At 42.8% G+C, this 20,066-nt stretch overlaps 1 protein-coding gene across 1 annotated transcript in view; it reads right to left on the minus strand.

Annotated features, from left to right (window-relative positions):
- Positions 1–20,066, minus strand: part of LOC138795291 (uncharacterized) — a 32,705-nt gene that overhangs the window by 577 nt on the left and 12,062 nt on the right. Inside the window, exons 10-18 of the mRNA XM_069974282.1 lie at positions 17,503–17,827; positions 10,994–11,234; positions 9,864–10,026; positions 8,665–8,814; positions 7,693–7,853; positions 2,422–2,595; positions 1,520–1,661; positions 843–1,027; positions 350–491 (exon numbers count right to left, since the gene is read on the minus strand). Of these exons, the coding sequence (XP_069830383.1) occupies positions 350–491; positions 843–1,027; positions 1,520–1,661; positions 2,422–2,595; positions 7,693–7,853; positions 8,665–8,814; positions 9,864–10,026; positions 10,994–11,234; positions 17,503–17,827 (1,683 nt within the window). The remainder of the gene's footprint in view (positions 1–349; positions 492–842; positions 1,028–1,519; positions 1,662–2,421; positions 2,596–7,692; positions 7,854–8,664; positions 8,815–9,863; positions 10,027–10,993; positions 11,235–17,502; positions 17,828–20,066) is intronic.

Here is a 20,066-nt window from a genome sequence, read left to right on the forward strand (position 1 = left end):
GTGTCACCCTAGGTTATTCTAACAGGGTTTCTTTCAAGAACAATGTAATATTTAGCGATGAGCAAACTTTGTGAACATTTAAATTACAAGTAAACATGTTTTCCAGTACTCCTTAGGGCTGCATTCAACTTCTCCAGGCAGAGGGCAGTGTCGAACTGGCCCACCAGAGGATCCTCCGGTGGGCTCCCCAGCTTTAGAACCTGAAATAACACTGACTTACATGTCGTTTCTCACTGGTTCTTCATTGGTGGGCCCCCAGGATCATTTCCTCTGGTGGGTTCCAGATATCCCAGTCTGACACTAACTAACACTCTGATGTTCATATATCTAGTGTTTATAATATACTAACCTGCAGAGAACGGCATGAAGGCGTCTTTCTTTATAAAATTCCCTTTGGAGTCAAGAAAATGCTGCGGATAAAACTCATCAGGTTTCTCAAATTGTGTTTTGTCCTTCAATACTGAAGTCAGTGATGGGACTATATAGGTCCCCTGGGGTCAAAAATATATATATATATTACATTAAATATTGCACTGAGCCCTCTATTTGTACATCACACAAAACAAGTATCACTTCATACCACAGTTTGCAAAAGCTGCTGCATTATCACCTGTCTCCTCTTCTGCCTGTGGCATTGCTCAGCACAATAAAAATGCAGGAATATACCCCTGAACTTGCTATTACTATTCCAATGGCCTTGAGTCCCCCACTGTTCTCTTGTCATTGCTACTTAAAAGACAAGCTATGTCAGCAGGACGTGCTCAGCCAATAACTGGCAGCAGTGGTGTCCTCCCTATAAAAACACTATGGCAATATCTGCACAATTCATGCCTTTTACTTACTTTTGGTATAAAATATCCCTTAAAGGTGACATCTTTGGTTGTTTCATGACCCAAATTTAGAGGAATAATGTCAGATAATCTCTGGATTTCATGTATTACTGCATTAGTAAAGGGCATTTGTCCTCGGTGGCTGTACATGGGCTGTGCCGATCCAATCACTCTTGAAATCTCCTCTTGGACCTTTTCTGTGTAGCACAACAACAATTGTTAGAGATCAGAAATCAGATAAGCAGATTAAAAAAAATAAAATAATAAAAAAAAAATATATATATATATATATATATATATATATTAATAATAATAATAATAAAAATATATATATATATATATATATATATACATCTATCCATCTTCTGGAAGAGAAAACAGCTGGGATAACCTAGTTGTTCAGTTTTTTAAGGCAAATAATTTGATGTAAGAGATCCTGTTATTATGCTTTCATGTCATTGATGTGGTCCCTGGAGACTTCTTCCAAACCCACCAAAAAGGTAGGCAGAAGTCATTGGGGGATGTCCCGATAACTCGTGGTTCAGACAGCATGAAATTAATGACAGGTTCCAATTACAGTACCCACAATACACAGGTATATTCTCACGTTAGTCAGTCACATACAGAACCTTGTAGTGATATACCCATTACCAATAAAGAAAAAAAAAATATCTCTGTTTCTCCCCTACCTTGTATTTTTGGATATTTGATCATTAGAAGAAGTCCCCAGCGCAGTGTGGTAGACGTTGTCTCCATTCCTGCTGCAAACAGGTTTCTTACCAATACTGTTAGATTCTCATTGTGGAAATATAATTGGGAGTTTCCTTCTTCCTGAATATTAAATCAATATATAAGGTCAGTAAAAATCAGCTCATTTCATGTATTTTTTTAAAAAAAATATTGCATTCTAGGAATGTAACAATAGAAGCTGGGGGTCTATATGTAAAAATATTATGAATCAGGGCCCGTTGAGTCTAAGTAAATGGCTTAAAGAATATAGCACTGCTTTATGTGATCTCCTTCTCTGATGGGGCCCAATATTGGTGCGGTTGTATCGCACCCCCATAAACACTTGGAAATACACTATGTAGCCATGTAACCTATGTGTAACACATTTGTAAGGAGACATATATCTTACGTTCTCCATCAGATAACTTCAAAATTTGTACTCTACGGGTGATATTTCCTAACAAATCGAAAAACACGATTTTGTAAAACATGTTTTGGCATAATTTCCAATCTAATGTGTTTAGTCAAATTTATGTAAACTGTCTAATAGCATAGTAAATGTGTCTTAAAAATAATGGTCTTTTAATTAGTCTGATAAATTCACCTGGTTCGGAGCAGACGTAGCAATGCGCTAATATATGCGACTTTTTAAAAAAATTGCGCAGTTAATATATTTAGCTAAAAAAGAATTCTGGCGCACTTTCGATCTAATTAACAACAAAAAATCTAATTCAAAAAGTCGCATCTAATTTGGATAGTCTTGTCTAAAAAAGCTTCATAAATTCATATTAGATTTATTTTGAGCGCAAACTAGATATTAGACTAAAAGCAGGCGCAATTAGTTTGATAAACGTCCCCCTACCTCTTTTTGTTTTACAAGGAATACATCAATTAAACTTCTTTGATCATTTTCATCCAAGTTCTTCAGATGTTCCACAAATGTTCTTTGAATAAAGTCAAATATTTCCCTTACATTTCTTTTTACTGTTTTGTGACTACCAGGGAAAATATAGAGAAACGGGAAGACGTTGACGAGCTGTTAAAAGAATTGAGATAGGTTGTGATGAGTGAGATTTACTTTTTATCTTCCCTTGCTGGTAAAAATTTTGTAATAATATATGTATAAATAACAAATCAATAGATTTTTTTTTATATTCACCGACGGAGACTCCTGTGTTGCAGCAATAACAATAAAACTTATTTAGAATAGTTAAACGGTACCTACATAAGCCACTCATGTGTAAGACACACATAAAACTTGATACTAGATACTGCTAAGAGAGGAGAGAGGAGTCAACACAAAGGGTCCTATTCCACCGAGCCATAATCGCTCCATGGAATAGAGAGAACGATCAGCCGATGATCGTGTCATCGGCTGATCGTTCATTAGTTTCAAACCTAAAATAATCGGTCACTTCTTGTGCATCGCTGCGTGGAATAGCGGTGCGCGGGGGGCGACTGACGATTCAATAAGCATTATACATTACCTAACCATGTTGCAGGGCTTCTCCTGTGCTCCTCTTCCTTCTGGTCCGGCACACAGCAGCAGCTTCGGTGCAGCCTGTTATCTGAAAGACCGCTCAGCCAATCACTGGCCAGGACCGCCACGGCCAGTGCATGGTTAAGCGGTCTGCCAGCTCAGACAGGCCGTACCAAAGCTACTCCTGCGCATGGGACCGGGAGGAAGAGGAGCACAGGAGAAGCCCTGCAACATGGTTAGGTAATGTATGATGTTTAAAGAAGGGCTGCAAGGACATCGGTAACAATGTCCCTGCAGCCCTTGGTAAACGATTATCGGGCCGTGGAATAGGCCCAGTAAACGAGCGTCAATCTAGCAGATCGGTGCTCATTTACATTATTGATCGGGCCCTGGTCGGCCCATGGAGTAAGACCCATTCTGTAGGACAAATTGTAGTGGGGGAGGGGGGAAATGTGCCTTCTATCTAAATTGGGTTTTAGGAAGGTACGGCCAGAGATATTAGACGAGAAGACGAGGCAGTGAGCCTTATATCTAGGCCCAACAAATACCTAACCCTAGGCAGTCAGTGATAACTAGTCAACGGTCCCTCCCTACGCAAAAGTGCACACAAAAACAAAACATGATAAACAAACACAGTAGAGGATGGTAAGGAACGTGTAGGTCAAACTGGAGATCACAAATACAAAACCAATTCAACAGGAAAATGGAAAGTCAGAGAATCCAGAGGTCACAAATCAAACTGGCAATACAGGTAGAACGCCAGGCTTATTTAAATAAGACTTTTAGCAAGCACTGAGTAAACGACCAGTGGTAATCTTATATGATGTCAGAGTCCTGGTCCAGGGTGGGATTGGACTAGTCCTCTGACATTCAGACCACAAACACATCATAGGCTAGTAAGAAAAGAGAATATGGGGTGAAGTGATCTGTCATTGACAACAGCTAAAACATATGCAGCCCAGAACAAGGTCAGCAGGAAAAACAGACAGGTGTAGAGGAATTTAGTTAATACTGTAGGGTTGCAATAAAGCACTGATCAGACTAGTGCAAGACAGTAAACAATGTATTCACATAATCACGGTAAATGGCGCATCCCCCGCCACACTTTACAGAGATTGGTGCTAAAGTTGCGTGGGCATGGATGTTATACAAAGCCTCTCCTCTTCACCCTGCCTTTTGGGGTGCCTAGCCCTTATAAGGGCAGCTGAAGTTTCCCAGAATCCTGTTTGTTTTGCTGTAAAGGTATATATATATATATATATATATATATATATATATATATATATATATATGCACAATCCTATCCTATCGAGTTTCTACAATAAATTGTGTGTCATGCAGGATTTTAAATTGCGTTTACTATTTTTTCTCCAAAAGTTTAATTCACTTACAGCAAGAATGCAGGTCACTACAGCGTTCGCTGTGTACATGATATCTATATCCTTCCCCCCTCCTTGAGGCCTATCAAGTTCAGTCTTTCCATCTATCTCAGTCTATTACTGATCAATTTACCTCAGAAGCAAACAACAAAGGTAAAAACTCCCAATCCAAGATCTTTCCTGCGGTCCGTTTGGCAGTTGATGCAGTTATTGTCCAAAAAACTACTTTTAAACTTACCACCTCGTGCCCTACAGGAATATCTGTGCCCTAACTTTGCACCACCCCTCCATCCCTCCTCCCCACCCTCTTCATCATTAGGAATGCCACTGGAACATTTTCTCCATGCTGAACATTGCACAGGTCCTTAACGAACCAGCCCATGTGCCAGGCTGCCACAGGTGGGGAATAGGAGACAATCTGCCTGGAGCCTTCCTAATGATGAGGAGGGCGGGGAGGAGGGACGGAGGGGTGGTGCCAGCCTAATGCATACACAATCCAGGACACTCCCGTAGGGCACAGGGCTGCCAGTTTAAAAGTAAATTTTTAGCACAATAACTGCATCACCTGCCAAGCGGACCCCAGGACAGATCTTGGATTAAAAGCAGATATCCTAAGGTACAAGCGGTTTAGGGGGACAGATTGTGGGTACAGAGTCGCTTTAAATCCAGTGTGGGATTGGAGAAGGTGTGTTTCTTGCTGAAGTGACCCATGCTTACACCAAGTCCTTTTCTGGAAAAGGTCAAAGGTCAGTTCCCACCAGTTTAACACTGGTGACAAGTACTAAAGATGAGCAAAGCACAAACCAGAAGCAACAACTTTTGAAATCCGCTGTCTGCCCACTCCATGGAGGAGATGGAGACAGCCTGAGGACCACATGAAAAACATAGATACAAGCCAAGAAAACTCTGGGCTGTATCCATGTTTTCTATATGGCCTCAGGCTTTCTCCACCTTCTTCATGGAGTGGGCAGACAGCGGACTTCAAAAGCAGATGCTTCTGCTTCATATAAACAAAGCACAATTCACTCATCTCTAAAAAGCGCTCTTGGATGTGCCACTCCACGTTTTCAGCACAGCAAGGTTCCATCTTTGACCGTGAGTATTGGTTGTCTTTCTCTCTCTATGTCCTTCAAGTAATTGCAACCACCTAACCAAAGTTGTCAGGACCCTCTCCAGCAGAGTACAGTACTGTATGAACAGTGCCCCTCTTAGTAGTCCACTCTGTCGGTATTGTCTATCTCTCTAAAGTAACTTCAAGCCAGAGACTATCCTAGACAAAGGTCTCCCCAGTTTCAGTCTATTCATTCACAAAGCTGTAACCTAAGGGGCCTATTCCACAGAGTGATAATCGGCCGAATCGGGCCGATTATCGCTCTGTGTAATAAATACAACAATCAGCCGATGACAATGATCATATATATATGATCTAGGTTTGCACCTATAATTGTTGGGGCCAACCGTGCATTGCTACATGTAATAGCGGTGTACGGCCAATGGCTGACGGCCTATTACACGGCCCGATAGTCGTTTAACAAGGGCTGCATGGACACCATCACCGATGTCCTTGCAGCCCTTGCTTAAACTTTATACATTACCTATTCAGGCTGTAGGGCTCCTTTTGCGGTCTTCTTCTCTCCAGGTCCCGCACGCTCCAGCTTCAGAGTGGCCTGTCTGAGCTGACAGGCCGCTCAGCCAATCACTGGCCGAGATCACCACGGCCAGTGATTGGCTGAGCGGCCTGTCAGCTGAGACAGGCCGTTGTGAAGCTGAAGCACACGGGACTCGGGAAGAAGAAGACCGCAAGAGGAGCCCTGCAGCCTGGACAGGTAATGTATAAAGTTTAAGCAAGGGCTGCAAGGACATCGGTGATGGTGTCCATGCAGCCCTTGTTAAACGACTATCGGGCCGTGTAATAGGCCCAGTAAACGAGTGCCGATCTGCTAGATCGGCGCTCGTTTACAGTTATTATTAGGCCCCCATCGGCCCATGTTATAACACCCTAAGGGTACTATTACACCAACAGATCTGACGACAGATTATCTGCCAAAGATTTGAAGCCAAACCCAGGAGTGGATTTGAAAAGAGGAGAAATCCAGTCTTTCCTTTATGACCTGATCTCTGTTTATAGTCTGTTCCTGGGTTTGGCTTCAAATCTTTGGCAGATAATCTTTCGTCAGATCTGTTGGTGTAATAGTACCCTAAGCCTCTTAAAGAGGAACTAACCGCCAGACCTGCTCCCAAGTTATTTTGCCTTGTGATAAAAAATTTGTATACAACCGAACTGTGACTTTATTCTGTACCTGCACCTTTAAGAATCTTCAAAGTAAAGTTTAACGTTCTGAAGACATCCCTGAACTGCTTGTGATTGTGTCCTTTACCAACACATGTCAGAAAGGTGTGATAAGAACATTTACAGAGTCAGGGGCGTAACTAGAAAGGGCTGGGCCCCATTTTGATCCCCCCCCCCTTTTCTCCCTATCCCCTGTTTATTAGCTCTCTGCCCAGTAGATAGCATATGTTAGGCATCTCCCCTGGTATCTACCCCAACAGATAGTGCCCCCATCGTAGACATTCCCCTTAGTATCCCACATTATAGGTTGCTCCCTGGTATCGCTGTAGATAGTGTCCCCGAAAATAGGCATATGCCCTAGTATACTACCCCCAGTACATAGTGTCCCCAATGGTAGCCATCTCCCTTGGTAGCATGATGACAGCTCAGGAGGCTAAGTGTATTGGAGAAATGGGCACCTGATGTGGCCGGCCCCATAGCAGCCGCTATGGCTGCTATGGTGGTAGTTACGCCCCTGTACAAAGAGTCTGTTTGAACTTTAGGGGTCAATCACTGTAAGAAGTGTTGAATCGGTACCGCAAAGCCTTTTAGCTCTGCACATAACACCTTGCAGCCCCTTGGTCACCACACCGCCCCACCCACAGTGCTGCTCCCTCCTTAAAAACTAATTGAGTGAGCAAAATATCAAACAAAGTGGAGTGAAAGAATCCAGTTTTAAACACAATAGTGCTATTGAACTCAATGGGATCCACAGTCCACAAATAACATTTTACACAATGGTGCTAATGAACTCTACAATTTCGTGGAACGCAATTTCGTGGAACGCATATGGCCTAAAGGTTTTATAAAATACTACATTCTAAAGAATTAATAATGGAATCTCTCTAATTCGCTGCAAATTATAAAGATGGAAAATCTTTTCTATCATCTCCAATCATCCTCAGAAATTTGAAAAATTACAGACTATGATGTCAATGATATTACCGAAACCATTGGAGTTGCCAAAAGTCTAATGTATTCATTTGTCAAGCTCAACAGTCTCTTAAATTGGGGATCATCATAGTCCATGCGTATCCCAAGTAAAATTGCTACAATGATATTGGCCACAGCGGCGTTCAGGATCATAGAGTTGTCAAATGGCTTCCCTACAGAGACAGTAATGAAGAAATATTAGTAAGACAATGTGAGATGATTATACCGTATCAGAGACTGTGAACTCAATGGAAAATCCAGAATGGAAGCCCTTTCTACCATGTGCCATAAAATGCATAAAATTGATAGGGAACCTCTGGGGCCTCTTGGCTACCAAAATCTTATTGTTTTTTGTTTCTTGTTTTTACTTTTGACTTTATAACCAAATCTAAAAAGCACTTTTCATGTTAACAAACACATAGAACATCTATTCTGGAAACGATTCCCCCCTTGACCATAGATTGTGTCTAGTACTAGTGAATGAATGGGGCTGAACTGCCGCGATAAACACACCCTATGGTGGAGAAGGCACACATTGACAGACACACTAGGGGAGATTTATCAAATTGGTGTAAAGTAAAATTATCTTGGTTGCCCCAGCAACCAATCAGATTCCACTTTTCATTCCTCACACATTCTTTGAAAAACAAAAGGTGGAATCTGATTGGTTGCTAGAGGCAACTAGAACAATTCAACTTTACATTGTTTTGAAAAATCTCCACCACTGAGCCAGGACTTCCAGGTCTTTGTGCATTTGGTTTCTTTTTTTTTAACCAGCACAAGACTGATGATCTGCTTTCAGGAGACTGGACCTGGATTTCTGGTAAGTACAGCTTTGTTTTACAGTATGATTAAAATAAATAATTACATGTAAATCGCAAACTTGCTTTATTTCACATCTACTGTTCGGACTTTGAAATTTATAACTCAGTAACACTGTAAGTATGAAATGTTAGCGACAGTTTCAGGGTCAGTATGTTTTACCTTTAAAGGAGGCAAAATATGTAGTTAAGTAGGTACATTCATCAGCAATTTTCTCTTCTATGGTACTCTTTCCCATGCCAAAATCCCGCAATGTGGATATTGTAAATCTTCTCATGATCTTCCAGTTTTCACCATTTGAAAAAACTAATCCTGAAATATAACAAATAAGGATTTAGTATTTTAGACTTCACCCGCTGTAAAGTCCTATGGTTTTATAATATTAAAGGGTACTCTGGACAGGAGGGCTTTCACTATGGCCAGGGAAGAGGTGGATGTTGTTGATTTCATCCACCCCTCCACGGCCATAGTGACAAAAGCCCTCCTGACCAAAGTACCTACCCCTTTAAAATATCTCATACAGTTACCATGGATGAAATGTGTTTGGAAGGGATAACTACAGTATGTCCTTACTATGCATGCTTTCCTCCAAGATCCTCATTGTTGTCTCCCTCCCTATCTTAGGGTCCTATTACACAGAGCAATTTTTGGCGATCGTTTATTCCTTCTGAACCCAGTAAAACAATGAACAATGTGCAATTACACTGAACGATTAGTGAACAAATGCGGAACTTGAGTGAACAAATGTGGAATAACAGTGAATGATTAGTGAACGATTAACGATAATTTTAGGTTCAGATCTAAATAAACGATCAACGGCATACGAACAATTTTTCGATTTTTGCCTGCAATTACACAGAACGATTATCGTTTAAATTCAAACGATTTAACGATTTTTTGCACGAAAATCGTCCCGTGTAATAAGGCCCTTAGTCTGTTTATTTTCCTTGTCTGCTTGATATTTTATGACTTGTAAACCAATTGGTTTACCCAAGAGCATGAAGCAGAAGAGTTCCACTGGAAACTGATGATTATTATGTGACATGGCGGCTCAAGTGCAGCCATATTGGGAAACTACTCTCCAATCAAATGTCCATTGAATATATTTATCCAATAGAGGGTCTCATCTGTTATCTGTATTTATAGCTAAGCTTATCTTTTTCTTGTTTATTTCCATGCAAAACCTCTTGCTTTGTCTTTATCTTTATTACTACAGTAAACTATGATTTTTTTTACTTTGATATTGTGTCTGGGACTATTTATTCCTATTCCTTACTATTTATTATATATCTTAGAATCCTACCCCTCAGAATTAAAACAACAGCTCATTTGTGATTGATGGACTATCAAAAAAGACTCACCCATTCCTTTATCCAAGGTTTTAAATATTCCAATAACTCCTCTTTCTCCAAAGTCTTCGGCATGATTGACAAGAGCCTCCTTTACAGTCTCATATCCAGTTAAAACCACCATTTTTTGCATTCCCATTTGGACACTATACACTGGGCCATATTTCTTTGCAAGCTGAAATACAACATAAAAGATTATATAAAACATCATATGTAAGTATTGCTATAAACTCATCCTAATATGCCTCTTTGATACCATGCATTTCAAATGCAGCTAGAAAAGCCCAGTTTCCAGCCGCAAATTACCTCTGGCAGCAGTTCGCAGGACCGAGTTACAATGGGGGTACCAGGACTGTTGAGTTTAGGTTGTGTATTATTGTCCTGCACCCCTGCCTTACTCACTTTTTTATAATTTGCTGGGACTTCCCCTTAAAGGGTCAATAAAGATGACCTGTACATGGTCTGAATTTCTTTACCCAGGACCTTTCAGGACTTCTGGCCACATCTAGGAAAGTATAGCTCATTAGCAAAACCTCAAGAAGCCTAAACCCTACAGTTGGGCACTGCAAACAAAGTCAAACAAAATCTTTTGAAAACACTGGAAGCCAACCAGTTACTTTACAAATGTAAATTCTGTTCCTGCCATGTTATCTGTCTCCATTTCTGAAGAATAGTTAATTAAGTAAAGACTGTCCAATTACTCCAGTATTTTGGCTTATTATCGCACCTTTATGGGCACCGCACACCATACAGGGAGTGCCTTGGAGGAAGCATTACCATCCACTAAATCTGTGAAGACACTTTGTCATGGAAGTCCTCGTGCCAGAGTGACCAGTAGCCATGACCTATGTGGGATTACGAGTTCGAAGCTTAGGTATGTGATATGGCTGCAGCTCAGATCATTCCGATGAACAGGGCTGAGCTGCTGTATCAGATGCACAATACACAGGTATCAGTACTTAGAGCCACAGGCTTCCACTGGGTAACACTGTAACTTAACAATACGGACAAATTCAGGTTCTGGGGATGGGTAGCTCCAATGATCAGGTTTTTGAATGGAAAAAAAAAATCTATACATTTACAGTATAATAATACCAGGATTTTGTTATTGTGGTAATAAGGATACATCATAGACTCCTTACCTCTAAAAAGGTGACATCAAGCTTCCTCAGATCCATCTGATGCAAATTCCCAATCAGCGGCAAACCTCGGGGTCCCGGAGGGAAATTTGTGACATCATTTTTATTCCAACTTTTCCAAATATTCAGGATATAGAGAAGAGTCATAACCAGCACAAAATAAGAAGCTAAAGAGAATCCCAGATCCATAGCTGTGACCGGAGCTGATGTGTAGGTAGGAATCTGGCAGCAGGGTAGCCGTGTTTATTGCCTTATATAACCCTTGGTCTCCACCTTTGTCTCAGTTGAACTTCAGGTAGAGGCTTGCCAAAAAGATTTGGAATAAATACTCACTGGAGAATTATTAAAAGGATCATGTAGAGTGAAGAAACATTGAAACTAACAAATGGCTAAATACAATTTTGCATGCTGTTTTTTGAGTAGATTTTATTGATTATTGGCATTTTTTCAATTTTGTGTATTGACGTGCTGGGGGAAATACACCAGAGAAAAACTGCAGCATACATATAGACATGGGGGGGGGGGGGGGGGAATGGGGAGGCTTTAAAATTTCGGCATGGCGCAAAGGCTGACAGGATTTATGTAAAAGCACAATGCCTCTATTTAAATGCTGTGCACACTGGAGCCCCTCCATGCAAACAAGGGGAGGCACAGCACTACATGGAAGTTACAGGGGACACATATTGGTACAGGGGAGGCACAGTAGTACATGGGAGTTACAGGGGACGCTTAGTAGTACTGGGGAGGCACAGTAGTACACAGTAGGGAGGCAGCAATACATGGGAGGCACAGTAGGACATAAGAGGCACAGTAGTACACAGTAGGGAGGCATAGTAGTACATGGGAACCACAGAACTACATGGAAGGTATGATGCTCCAGTAAAAAAAAAAAAACATGCATAATTTTTAATGTGCAAATGAAGTGTGTAAACAACACACTCTACCCTTTTGCCTGGGCCATTTCTTGTAATAATATGGCTGTGTTGTTTACACACTTCATTTGCACATTAAAAATTATGCATGTATCCCACAATCTACAATTTCTGGGTACTTTTCAGAAGTCTAAAATTTCATCTTTTTCTTCTTTTTTGGAATCCTCAGTATTTCTAATCAATATTTTTCCAAGCAATACAGTTTCGTATGGTATTTATCACCTATAGAATTGTAAAGTACTGTATTTGCTTGCTTTTTGTAATTTGTTATAGTGTACAGTGTATGCTTATAACACTTGTTCACACCAACAGAAACTTAATTAACCATTACAGTTTTTCCATCCATTTTTTAAATAATTTTTTTTGAAAAATAGATCGCAAAAATGTAGCGTGAACCCGGCCTTAGTAAATTCAGTGGGACCTGCGCCTGCTCTGGAGGAGGTGTAGATTTCTGCCATGATTTACACCTGTTTGCAGGCATAAATCATGATAAACCAGTGCACCCGGGACCCTCCAACTACAACAGCTGCAAGCACTACAACTCCCAGCATGTACTGACAGTCCACAGCCCTCAGAATATACTGGAAGTTGAAGTACAAATGAACAGACACCTCAAGGTGTTGTCCTCTCACAAACTACAACTCCCAGCATACCCTGAGAGCTTCATAAGTGTAGGGCATTCTGAGAGTTGTAGTTGTTATTCATGGAAGCTGTGGTGTCTCTTCTCACTGGTTCCTTCTGTAGGGGCAGAAGTGCTTTTTTCAGAGTCGCCCTGTTGCCAAAATAGCCTAAAAACTGCCCTGATGTGTAAGTATGTTGCTGTAAGCAGAGCCTCTCCTGCCCCCATCCTCCTCAAATCTCTCCTGCTAACAGCCAGCATGCTGCTAGCTGTACAATGGTTCTCCGTGCCCCATTGGTGCAGCTACAGCTGTATGTAACAAGTTGATGGGGGGGGGGCTGTCAGCGCTCGTTTGCTCCTCGTTCCCCGCTTGCTGCTGTCACTATTACATGCGTCGGCAGCGAGCAGGGGGGGCTGCCCAGGTGATTGCTAGATCGTCAGGGCAGCCCATAGAAGATAGCGGAATACGGACGATAATCGTTTCGGCTAATAGGGGTAGTGTTTGAAATTTGACAGTTCACATGTTCTCCAGAAGCTATGGTTATCTTAAAGGTTACCTGCAACTTTCATTGGATTTCTTTTTTGTCTCTATGCTTGGCCACTCCGTGGTTGTAATGTGAATTTCACCCTGTAGTGGGTTTTACTAGCAGGAAGCAGTAATGTATTAACCCTTAGGGGACACAGCCAGTTTTGGTGTTTATGACACGGCCAAATGTTTCAAATATGACATGTTTCACTTTATATATTAATAACTCAGGAATGCTTTTACCGATCCTTGTGGTTCCAAGATTGTTTTTTCGTGACATGTTCCACTTTATGTTAGTGGTACATTTGGGCCACTACCTTTAAGTTTTTTTGTAAAAAACTCCAAAATGTTGTGAAAAATTGAAAAAAATTGCATTTCTCTAAATTTGAAAGTCTCTGCCAATAAGAAAGATAGTTATACCATATAAATTATTGAATAATTCATATCTAGAACATGTCTACTTTATATTGGCAGCATTTGGTGAACATGCCTGAACTGTTTTAGGATTTTAGAGGCCATGATTGTTTAGTAGCAATTTTCTACATTTTTGTAAAAATTTAAAACTCAGAATTCTTTAGGGACCAGTTCAGTTTTGGAGCATATTCTAGAGGCCCATATATTAGAAACCCCCATAATTCACCCCATTTTGAACTCTTCACCCTTTAAAGTATTTAAATTGACATTTAAAACTGTTTTTAACCCTTTAGGCATTTCACAGGAATAACTGCAAAATAAGTGTGAAAAGTAAAAATTTCCATTTTCTTTGTAGACATTTCAATTCAATTCTATTTCTTTCATACCGCACAGTTAAAAAAAAGTGAAATGCAATAAAATATTTATTCCTCTGAATCTGCAGTTTTTACAAATACCCCATTTGTGGATGTAAAGTGTTGTGTGGGCACACAGCACGGCTCAGAAGAGAAGGAGCACCCTTTAAATTTTGGAGTATGGATTTGGTTGGAATAAATGTAGGAGACCATGTTACAGTTACACAGCCCCCCTAGTGCCGAGACAGTGAAACCCCCCCACTAGTGACTCCATTTTGAAAACTACACCCCATAAGGAATGTAACAAGGGGTACAGTGGGCATTTGGACCCTACGGGTTTTTCACAGTTTTTTGCAAAAGTGGGCCATGAAAATGAAAAATTGCATTTTTCACACTTATACATTGGCAAAATCTCAAATTTTTCAAATTTCCAAAAGCTTGGAGGAGTAAAAGCCCCCCAATATTTGTAAAGCAATTTCTCCTGAGCACAGAAATACCCCATTTGTGAACATAAAGTATTGTATGGGCGCGCAACAGGGCTCAGAAGAGAAGGAGCACCTATGTCTGTGTGTGCACAGACGTTTACTGACACTTACTAATGGACACTGACTGATGCTTACTCACTCTTACTAACGGACGCTGACTGACGCTTACTAACGGACGCTGACTGACGCTTACTAACAGATGCTGACTGACGCTTACTAACGGACACTGACTGACGCTTACTAACGGACGCTGACTGACGCTTACTAACAGATGCTGACTGACGCTTACTAACGGACGCTGACTGACGCTTACTAACGGACGCTGACTGACGCTTACTAACAGATGCTGACTGACGCTTACTAACGGACGCTGACTGACGCTTACTAACGGACGCTGACTGACGCTTACTAACAGATGCTGACTGACGCTTACTAACGGACACTGACTGACGCTTACTAACTGACGCTGACTGACAGACACTAAGATCTCCCTTATTACTGGGAGGGGGCATTTTTTATTATATGTGTGTGTGTTTGTGTGTGTGTTTTACAGTATATGGATGCAGGCTCTGATCTCCTCACAAAGTGAGGGATCAGAGCCTGCATCCATGATCAGATACTGTGATTGACAGCTCTGATCACAGAGCTGTCACTCACAGTATATAGCAGCATGTACCAGTGTCATTACACAGACGCTGGTACATGCTGCTGCAGCAGGAGGGGGTCACAACAGATGTCTCTCCTTCCCCCTCCTCCTCGCAGCACTGGCTCCCGGGTCCCGGAACTCTGAGCTCCGGGATACGGGGAGCCAGTGCTGCCAGGAGGAGGGGGAAGGAGAGACATCTGCTGTGACCCTCCGGTGATCCGGGGGCGATCCGGGGGTGGGGGGATTTCTTCCTCCTGGAGGCAGAGAGAGCCCGGCATCAGGGGGGGGAGAGAGAGAGGTCCATGCTGCAGCAGGAGGGGGGTCATGTCAGAGATCGCTCCTTCCCCCTCCTCCTTGCAGCTCTCCGGTCCCAGAACTCATTGAGCTCTGGGACCGGGGAGCCAGTGCTGCAAGGAGGTGGGGGAAGGAGCGATCTCTGACGTGACCCCCCTCCTGCTGCAGCATGGACCTCTCTCTCTCCCCCCCCCCTGATGCCGGGCTCTCTCTGCCTCCAGGAGGAAGCAATCCCCCCACCCCCGCCACCGACCCCCCCCACCCCGTTCGCCGCTGCCGCCGGATCGCCGCTGCCGCCGGATCGCCGCCGCTGTGCTGTGGTAAGTAACAGCACATGAAGATCGGGGGACAGCGGGGGCCAGGGATTGTGTGGCAGCAGCTTCCCCCGGATCCCGGAACTCGGCAGAGACCGGGATCGGGGGTTTACTGCTTGCTTCACCGGGATCAGTGGATCGTTACCGATCCACTGATGCCGGTGATCGCCTGTGCTGGACCCCTTCAGGGGGTCCAGCAGCAGCAACACTAAACTGTCAGCTATCAGCTGACAGTTTAGTTGCGGCTCCCGGTCACTGTTTATGTAAACAGTGAGCACCGGGAGCCGGGAAGTTATAGTACGTCCTGGTGCGGATAGTAACCTCCTGCCAGGACGTACTATAACTTCCTGGTGCGGCTATGGGTTAAATATGTATTATGAGAATCTGTTCTAAACAAAATTCATAGTTTGGTTAAAAATTAAGGAAAAAAAATATGATACTCACCTGTCCTAATCTCCTGCTGTGTCCATCCCAAATTTGTGGTCACAGTTGGACAGCATTTCCTGTTTTTATTGCCATACAGTATTGAAAGAGCCCGACAGACAGTCAGGAAAAGAGGCGGCCTTAGGGGTGTGCAATCTCACAGTGTGCATCACTCCATCAATCAAAAGGCGGCGCCCAGGGCCGGCCTTTGGGAAATTGGCACCCTGTGTGAAACCTTTCTTGGCACCCCCTCCATCACGTAGTTTCCTTGTGTGCTTCCCCCAGTAGTATACAGTCCTTCTTTGCTGCCCCCAGTAGTATATAGTACTTGTGTGCTGCCCCCAGTAGTTTATAAACCCTCTGTGTTTTGCCCCCAGTGGTATATAAACCCCCTTATGTGCTGCCCCATTAATATAGACCCCCATGTGCTGCCCCAGTAATATATAGCCACCCTGCATGCTGCCCCCAGTAGTATATACCACTTGTGCACTGCCCCCAGTAGTACATACTCCTTGTGTACTGCCCCTAGTACTATATACCCCTTGTGCGCTGCCCCCAGTAGTATATAGAGCCTCTTTGTGCTGTCTCCAGTTTTATATAGACCCTATTGTGCTGACCCCAGTAGTATATAGACCCTGTGTGCTTCCCCAGGTATATAGACCCCATGTGTGCATCCCTAGTTGTATATAGGCCCCCTGTGTGCTCTCCCAGTTGTATGTAGACCCCCTGTGTGCTCTTCCAATTATATATAGACCCCGTCTGCTTCCCCACTTGTGTACAGACCCTTGTCTGCTCCCCCGCTTGTTTATAGTCCCCTGTGTGCTCCCCCACTTGTGTATAGACCACTGTCTCCTACCCTACTTGTATATAGACCCCTGTGGGCTCCCCTATTCGGATATAAACTTGTGTGCTCCCCCACTTGTATATAGTAAAAAAAATAAATACAGTCATGGCCAAAAGTTTTGAGAATGACACAAATATATTTTCACATGATCTGCTGCTACGGATGGTCTGAACCTGCCGAGGTTTGGGTTCGTACGAACCTGAACTCTCGGCAATGATTCCCGCTGTCTTTGACCTCTGTGGAGAGGGTGGATACAGCCAGAGGACCGCCTGGAAAACTGGGATACAGTCTATGGCTATGGCTGTATCCCAGTTTTCCAGGCGGTCCTCTGGCTGTATCCACCCGCTGCACGGAGTGGGCAGACAGCGGGAATCATTGCTGAGAGTTTAGGTTCGTACAAACCCGAACCTCGGCAGGTTCGGACCATCCCTATCTGCTGCCCTCTGTTTTTTATGTGTGTTTGTCAGATGTTTTTATAACATACAGAAATATCATTTCAATCATATTATGAGTAACAAAAGCTTGTATTGACAGTTAGAATGAGTTAATGCAGCAAGTCAATATTTGCAGTGTTGACCTTTCTTCAGGACCTCTGCAATTCTCCCTGGCCGCTCTCAATCAACTTCTGGACCAAATCCTGACTGATAGCAGTCCAATCTTACACAATCAATGCTTGCATTTTGTCAAAATTTGTTGGTTTTTGTTTGTCCACCCGTCTCTTGATGACTGACCACAATTTCTCAATGGGATTAATATCTGGGGAGATTCCAGGGCATGGACCCAAAATCTGAATGTTTTGTTCCCTGAGCCATTTAGTTATCATCTTTGCTTTATGGCAAGGTGCTCCATCGTGCTGGAAAAGGCATTGTTGATCGGCAAACTGCTCTTGGACGGTTGGGAGAAGTTGCTCTTGAAGGGCATTCTGGAACCATTCTTTTTTCATTGCTGTGTTTTTAGGCAAGACTGTGAGAGAGACGATTCCCTTGGCTGAGAAGCAACCCCACACATGAATGGTTTCAGGATGCTTTACAGTTGGCATGAGACAAGACTGGTGGTAGCGCTCACCTCGTCTTCTCCGAATAAACTGTTTTCCAGATGTCCCAAACAATCGGAAAGGGGATTCATCAGAGAAAATTACTTTACCCCAGTCCTCAGCAGTCCACTCCCTGTACCTTTTGCAGAATATCATTCTGTCCCTGATGTTTTTTTCTGGAGAGAAGTGGCAGAGACCTGCACGTTGGTACACGGGGCGATATGGCTTGATCAATTCATATTCCAACATCCTGAAGTTGTTTTTTTAAAATAGGCTTAGCAGCATTAGTATCAGCCATAGGTGTGATGTGCAGCCGCTCCTCTATCTCCATGTCGGAAGTGGCTTCTTTGCTGCCCTCCTTGAGACCAGGCCTTGCTCTAAGAGTCTCCGCCTCACAGTGCGTGTAGATGCACTCACACCTGCCTGCTGCCATTCCTGAGCAAGTTCTGCACTGCTGGTAGCCCAATCCCGCAGCTGAAACACTTTTAAGAGACGGTCCTGGCGCTTGCTGGTCTTTCTTTGGCAACAATGGAACCTCTCTCCTTGAAGTTCTTGATGATGCAATCGATTGTTGACTGAGGTGCAATCTTTCTAGCTGCGATACTCTTCCCTGTTAGGTCATTTTTGTGCAGTGCAATGATGACTGCACATGTTTCTTTAGAGATAACCATGGTTAACAGAAGAGAAACAATGATGCCAAGCACCAGCCTCCTTTTAAAGTGTCCAGTGGTGTCATTCTTACTTAATCATGACAGATTGATCTCGAGCCCTGTCCTCATCAACACCCACACCTGTGTTAATGCAGCAATCACTAAAACGATGTTAGCTGGTCCTTTAAAGGCAGGGCTGCAATGATGTTGAAATGGGTTTTGGGGGATAAAGTTCATTTTCTAGGCAAATATTGACTTTGTAAGTAATTGCTGTTAAGCTGATCACTCTTTATACCATTCTGGAGTATATGCAAATTGTCATTTTTAAAACTGAAGCAGTAGACTTTGTAAAAATTTATATTTGTATCATTCTCAAAACTTTTGGCCATTACTGTATACTTACCTGGGTCCGGCATCTCCTCTTCTGTGCACTACAAGAGTGACTGACAGGGAGGGAGTCCTGTCAATGCTGATGCTGCTCGGGAAGAGCAAGTAGACTCCGGGTCTGTACACGGTCCGTACGTAGCCGCCCGCAAGTAGCGTAAATCTCCGTCCGGAGTTTACTGCGTATATGTCCGGCCGCGAAAATATGTGGCCGGACATATACGCAGTGTGAACATAGCCTTAAAGTCTAAATCAACAGTGTATGTGATATAAAGCAAATTTTAAGTTATCACGCTAAAAATAGGGACTGCACGGGGGGGGGGGGCTATACTATATAGGGACCTTTCTGTTATATAGGGGTCACTGGATGTAACTGCATTTTGTATAGGGTCTGTAGTGGTAATGATAGTGGTCATGGTGTTGCGCTATTATTATAGTGCTTTAAAAAGCACAATATTGTAATCCGTATTCTTCTTCTTTTCCGCTGCATCTTCTTCAAGCTATTCTTCTGCGATTAATACAGCCCAAACCACTTTCCGCACAGGCTCTGTTCAAACCGTGCTTCGAAGCCCTTGGCCGTGACAGGTGTGTTAAGTACTTTTGGTTTTGATCGGCCTTGTCGTTTTTTAGACATTTACGTTTAAAAACCCCATTGCAAATAATGGCCTATAGGAAATAATGGCCACACAGTATAGCATTAACAGCCAATCACAGCACATATGCAAATAGCTGAAATATAGCAGCCAATAGAAATTCTAAGGTCTTGTCAGTCAATGCCTGAAAACATTCACGCAGTCACATGTCCACTATTGTCCAATAGACGTAGAAGACGAATAGATGTAGAAGATGGAATATCCCTAATGATTTGTCATGGTAACCGGACCATATTCTTTACTATTATAAGTCAGTGATGTAGCAAAGTTCAGACAGTGATGTTGCATAGCTCAGTCAGTAATGTAGCAGTGCTGATACCCACATTGGTACAGCAGAGCTGAGTCAGTAATGTAGAAGAGCTGAGTCAGTGATGTAGCAGAGCTGATACCCACATGGTACAGCAGAGCTGAGTCAGTGATGTAGCAGAGCTGATATTTTTATTTATTTATTTATTTATTTAAATAATATGGTGCCCTGAAACGAGAAGAAGTTGGGATTTACACAT

Source organism: Dendropsophus ebraccatus, chromosome 6 (genome assembly GCF_027789765.1).
Source record: "Dendropsophus ebraccatus isolate aDenEbr1 chromosome 6, aDenEbr1.pat, whole genome shotgun sequence".
NCBI lineage: Eukaryota > Metazoa > Chordata > Amphibia > Anura > Hylidae > Dendropsophus > Dendropsophus ebraccatus.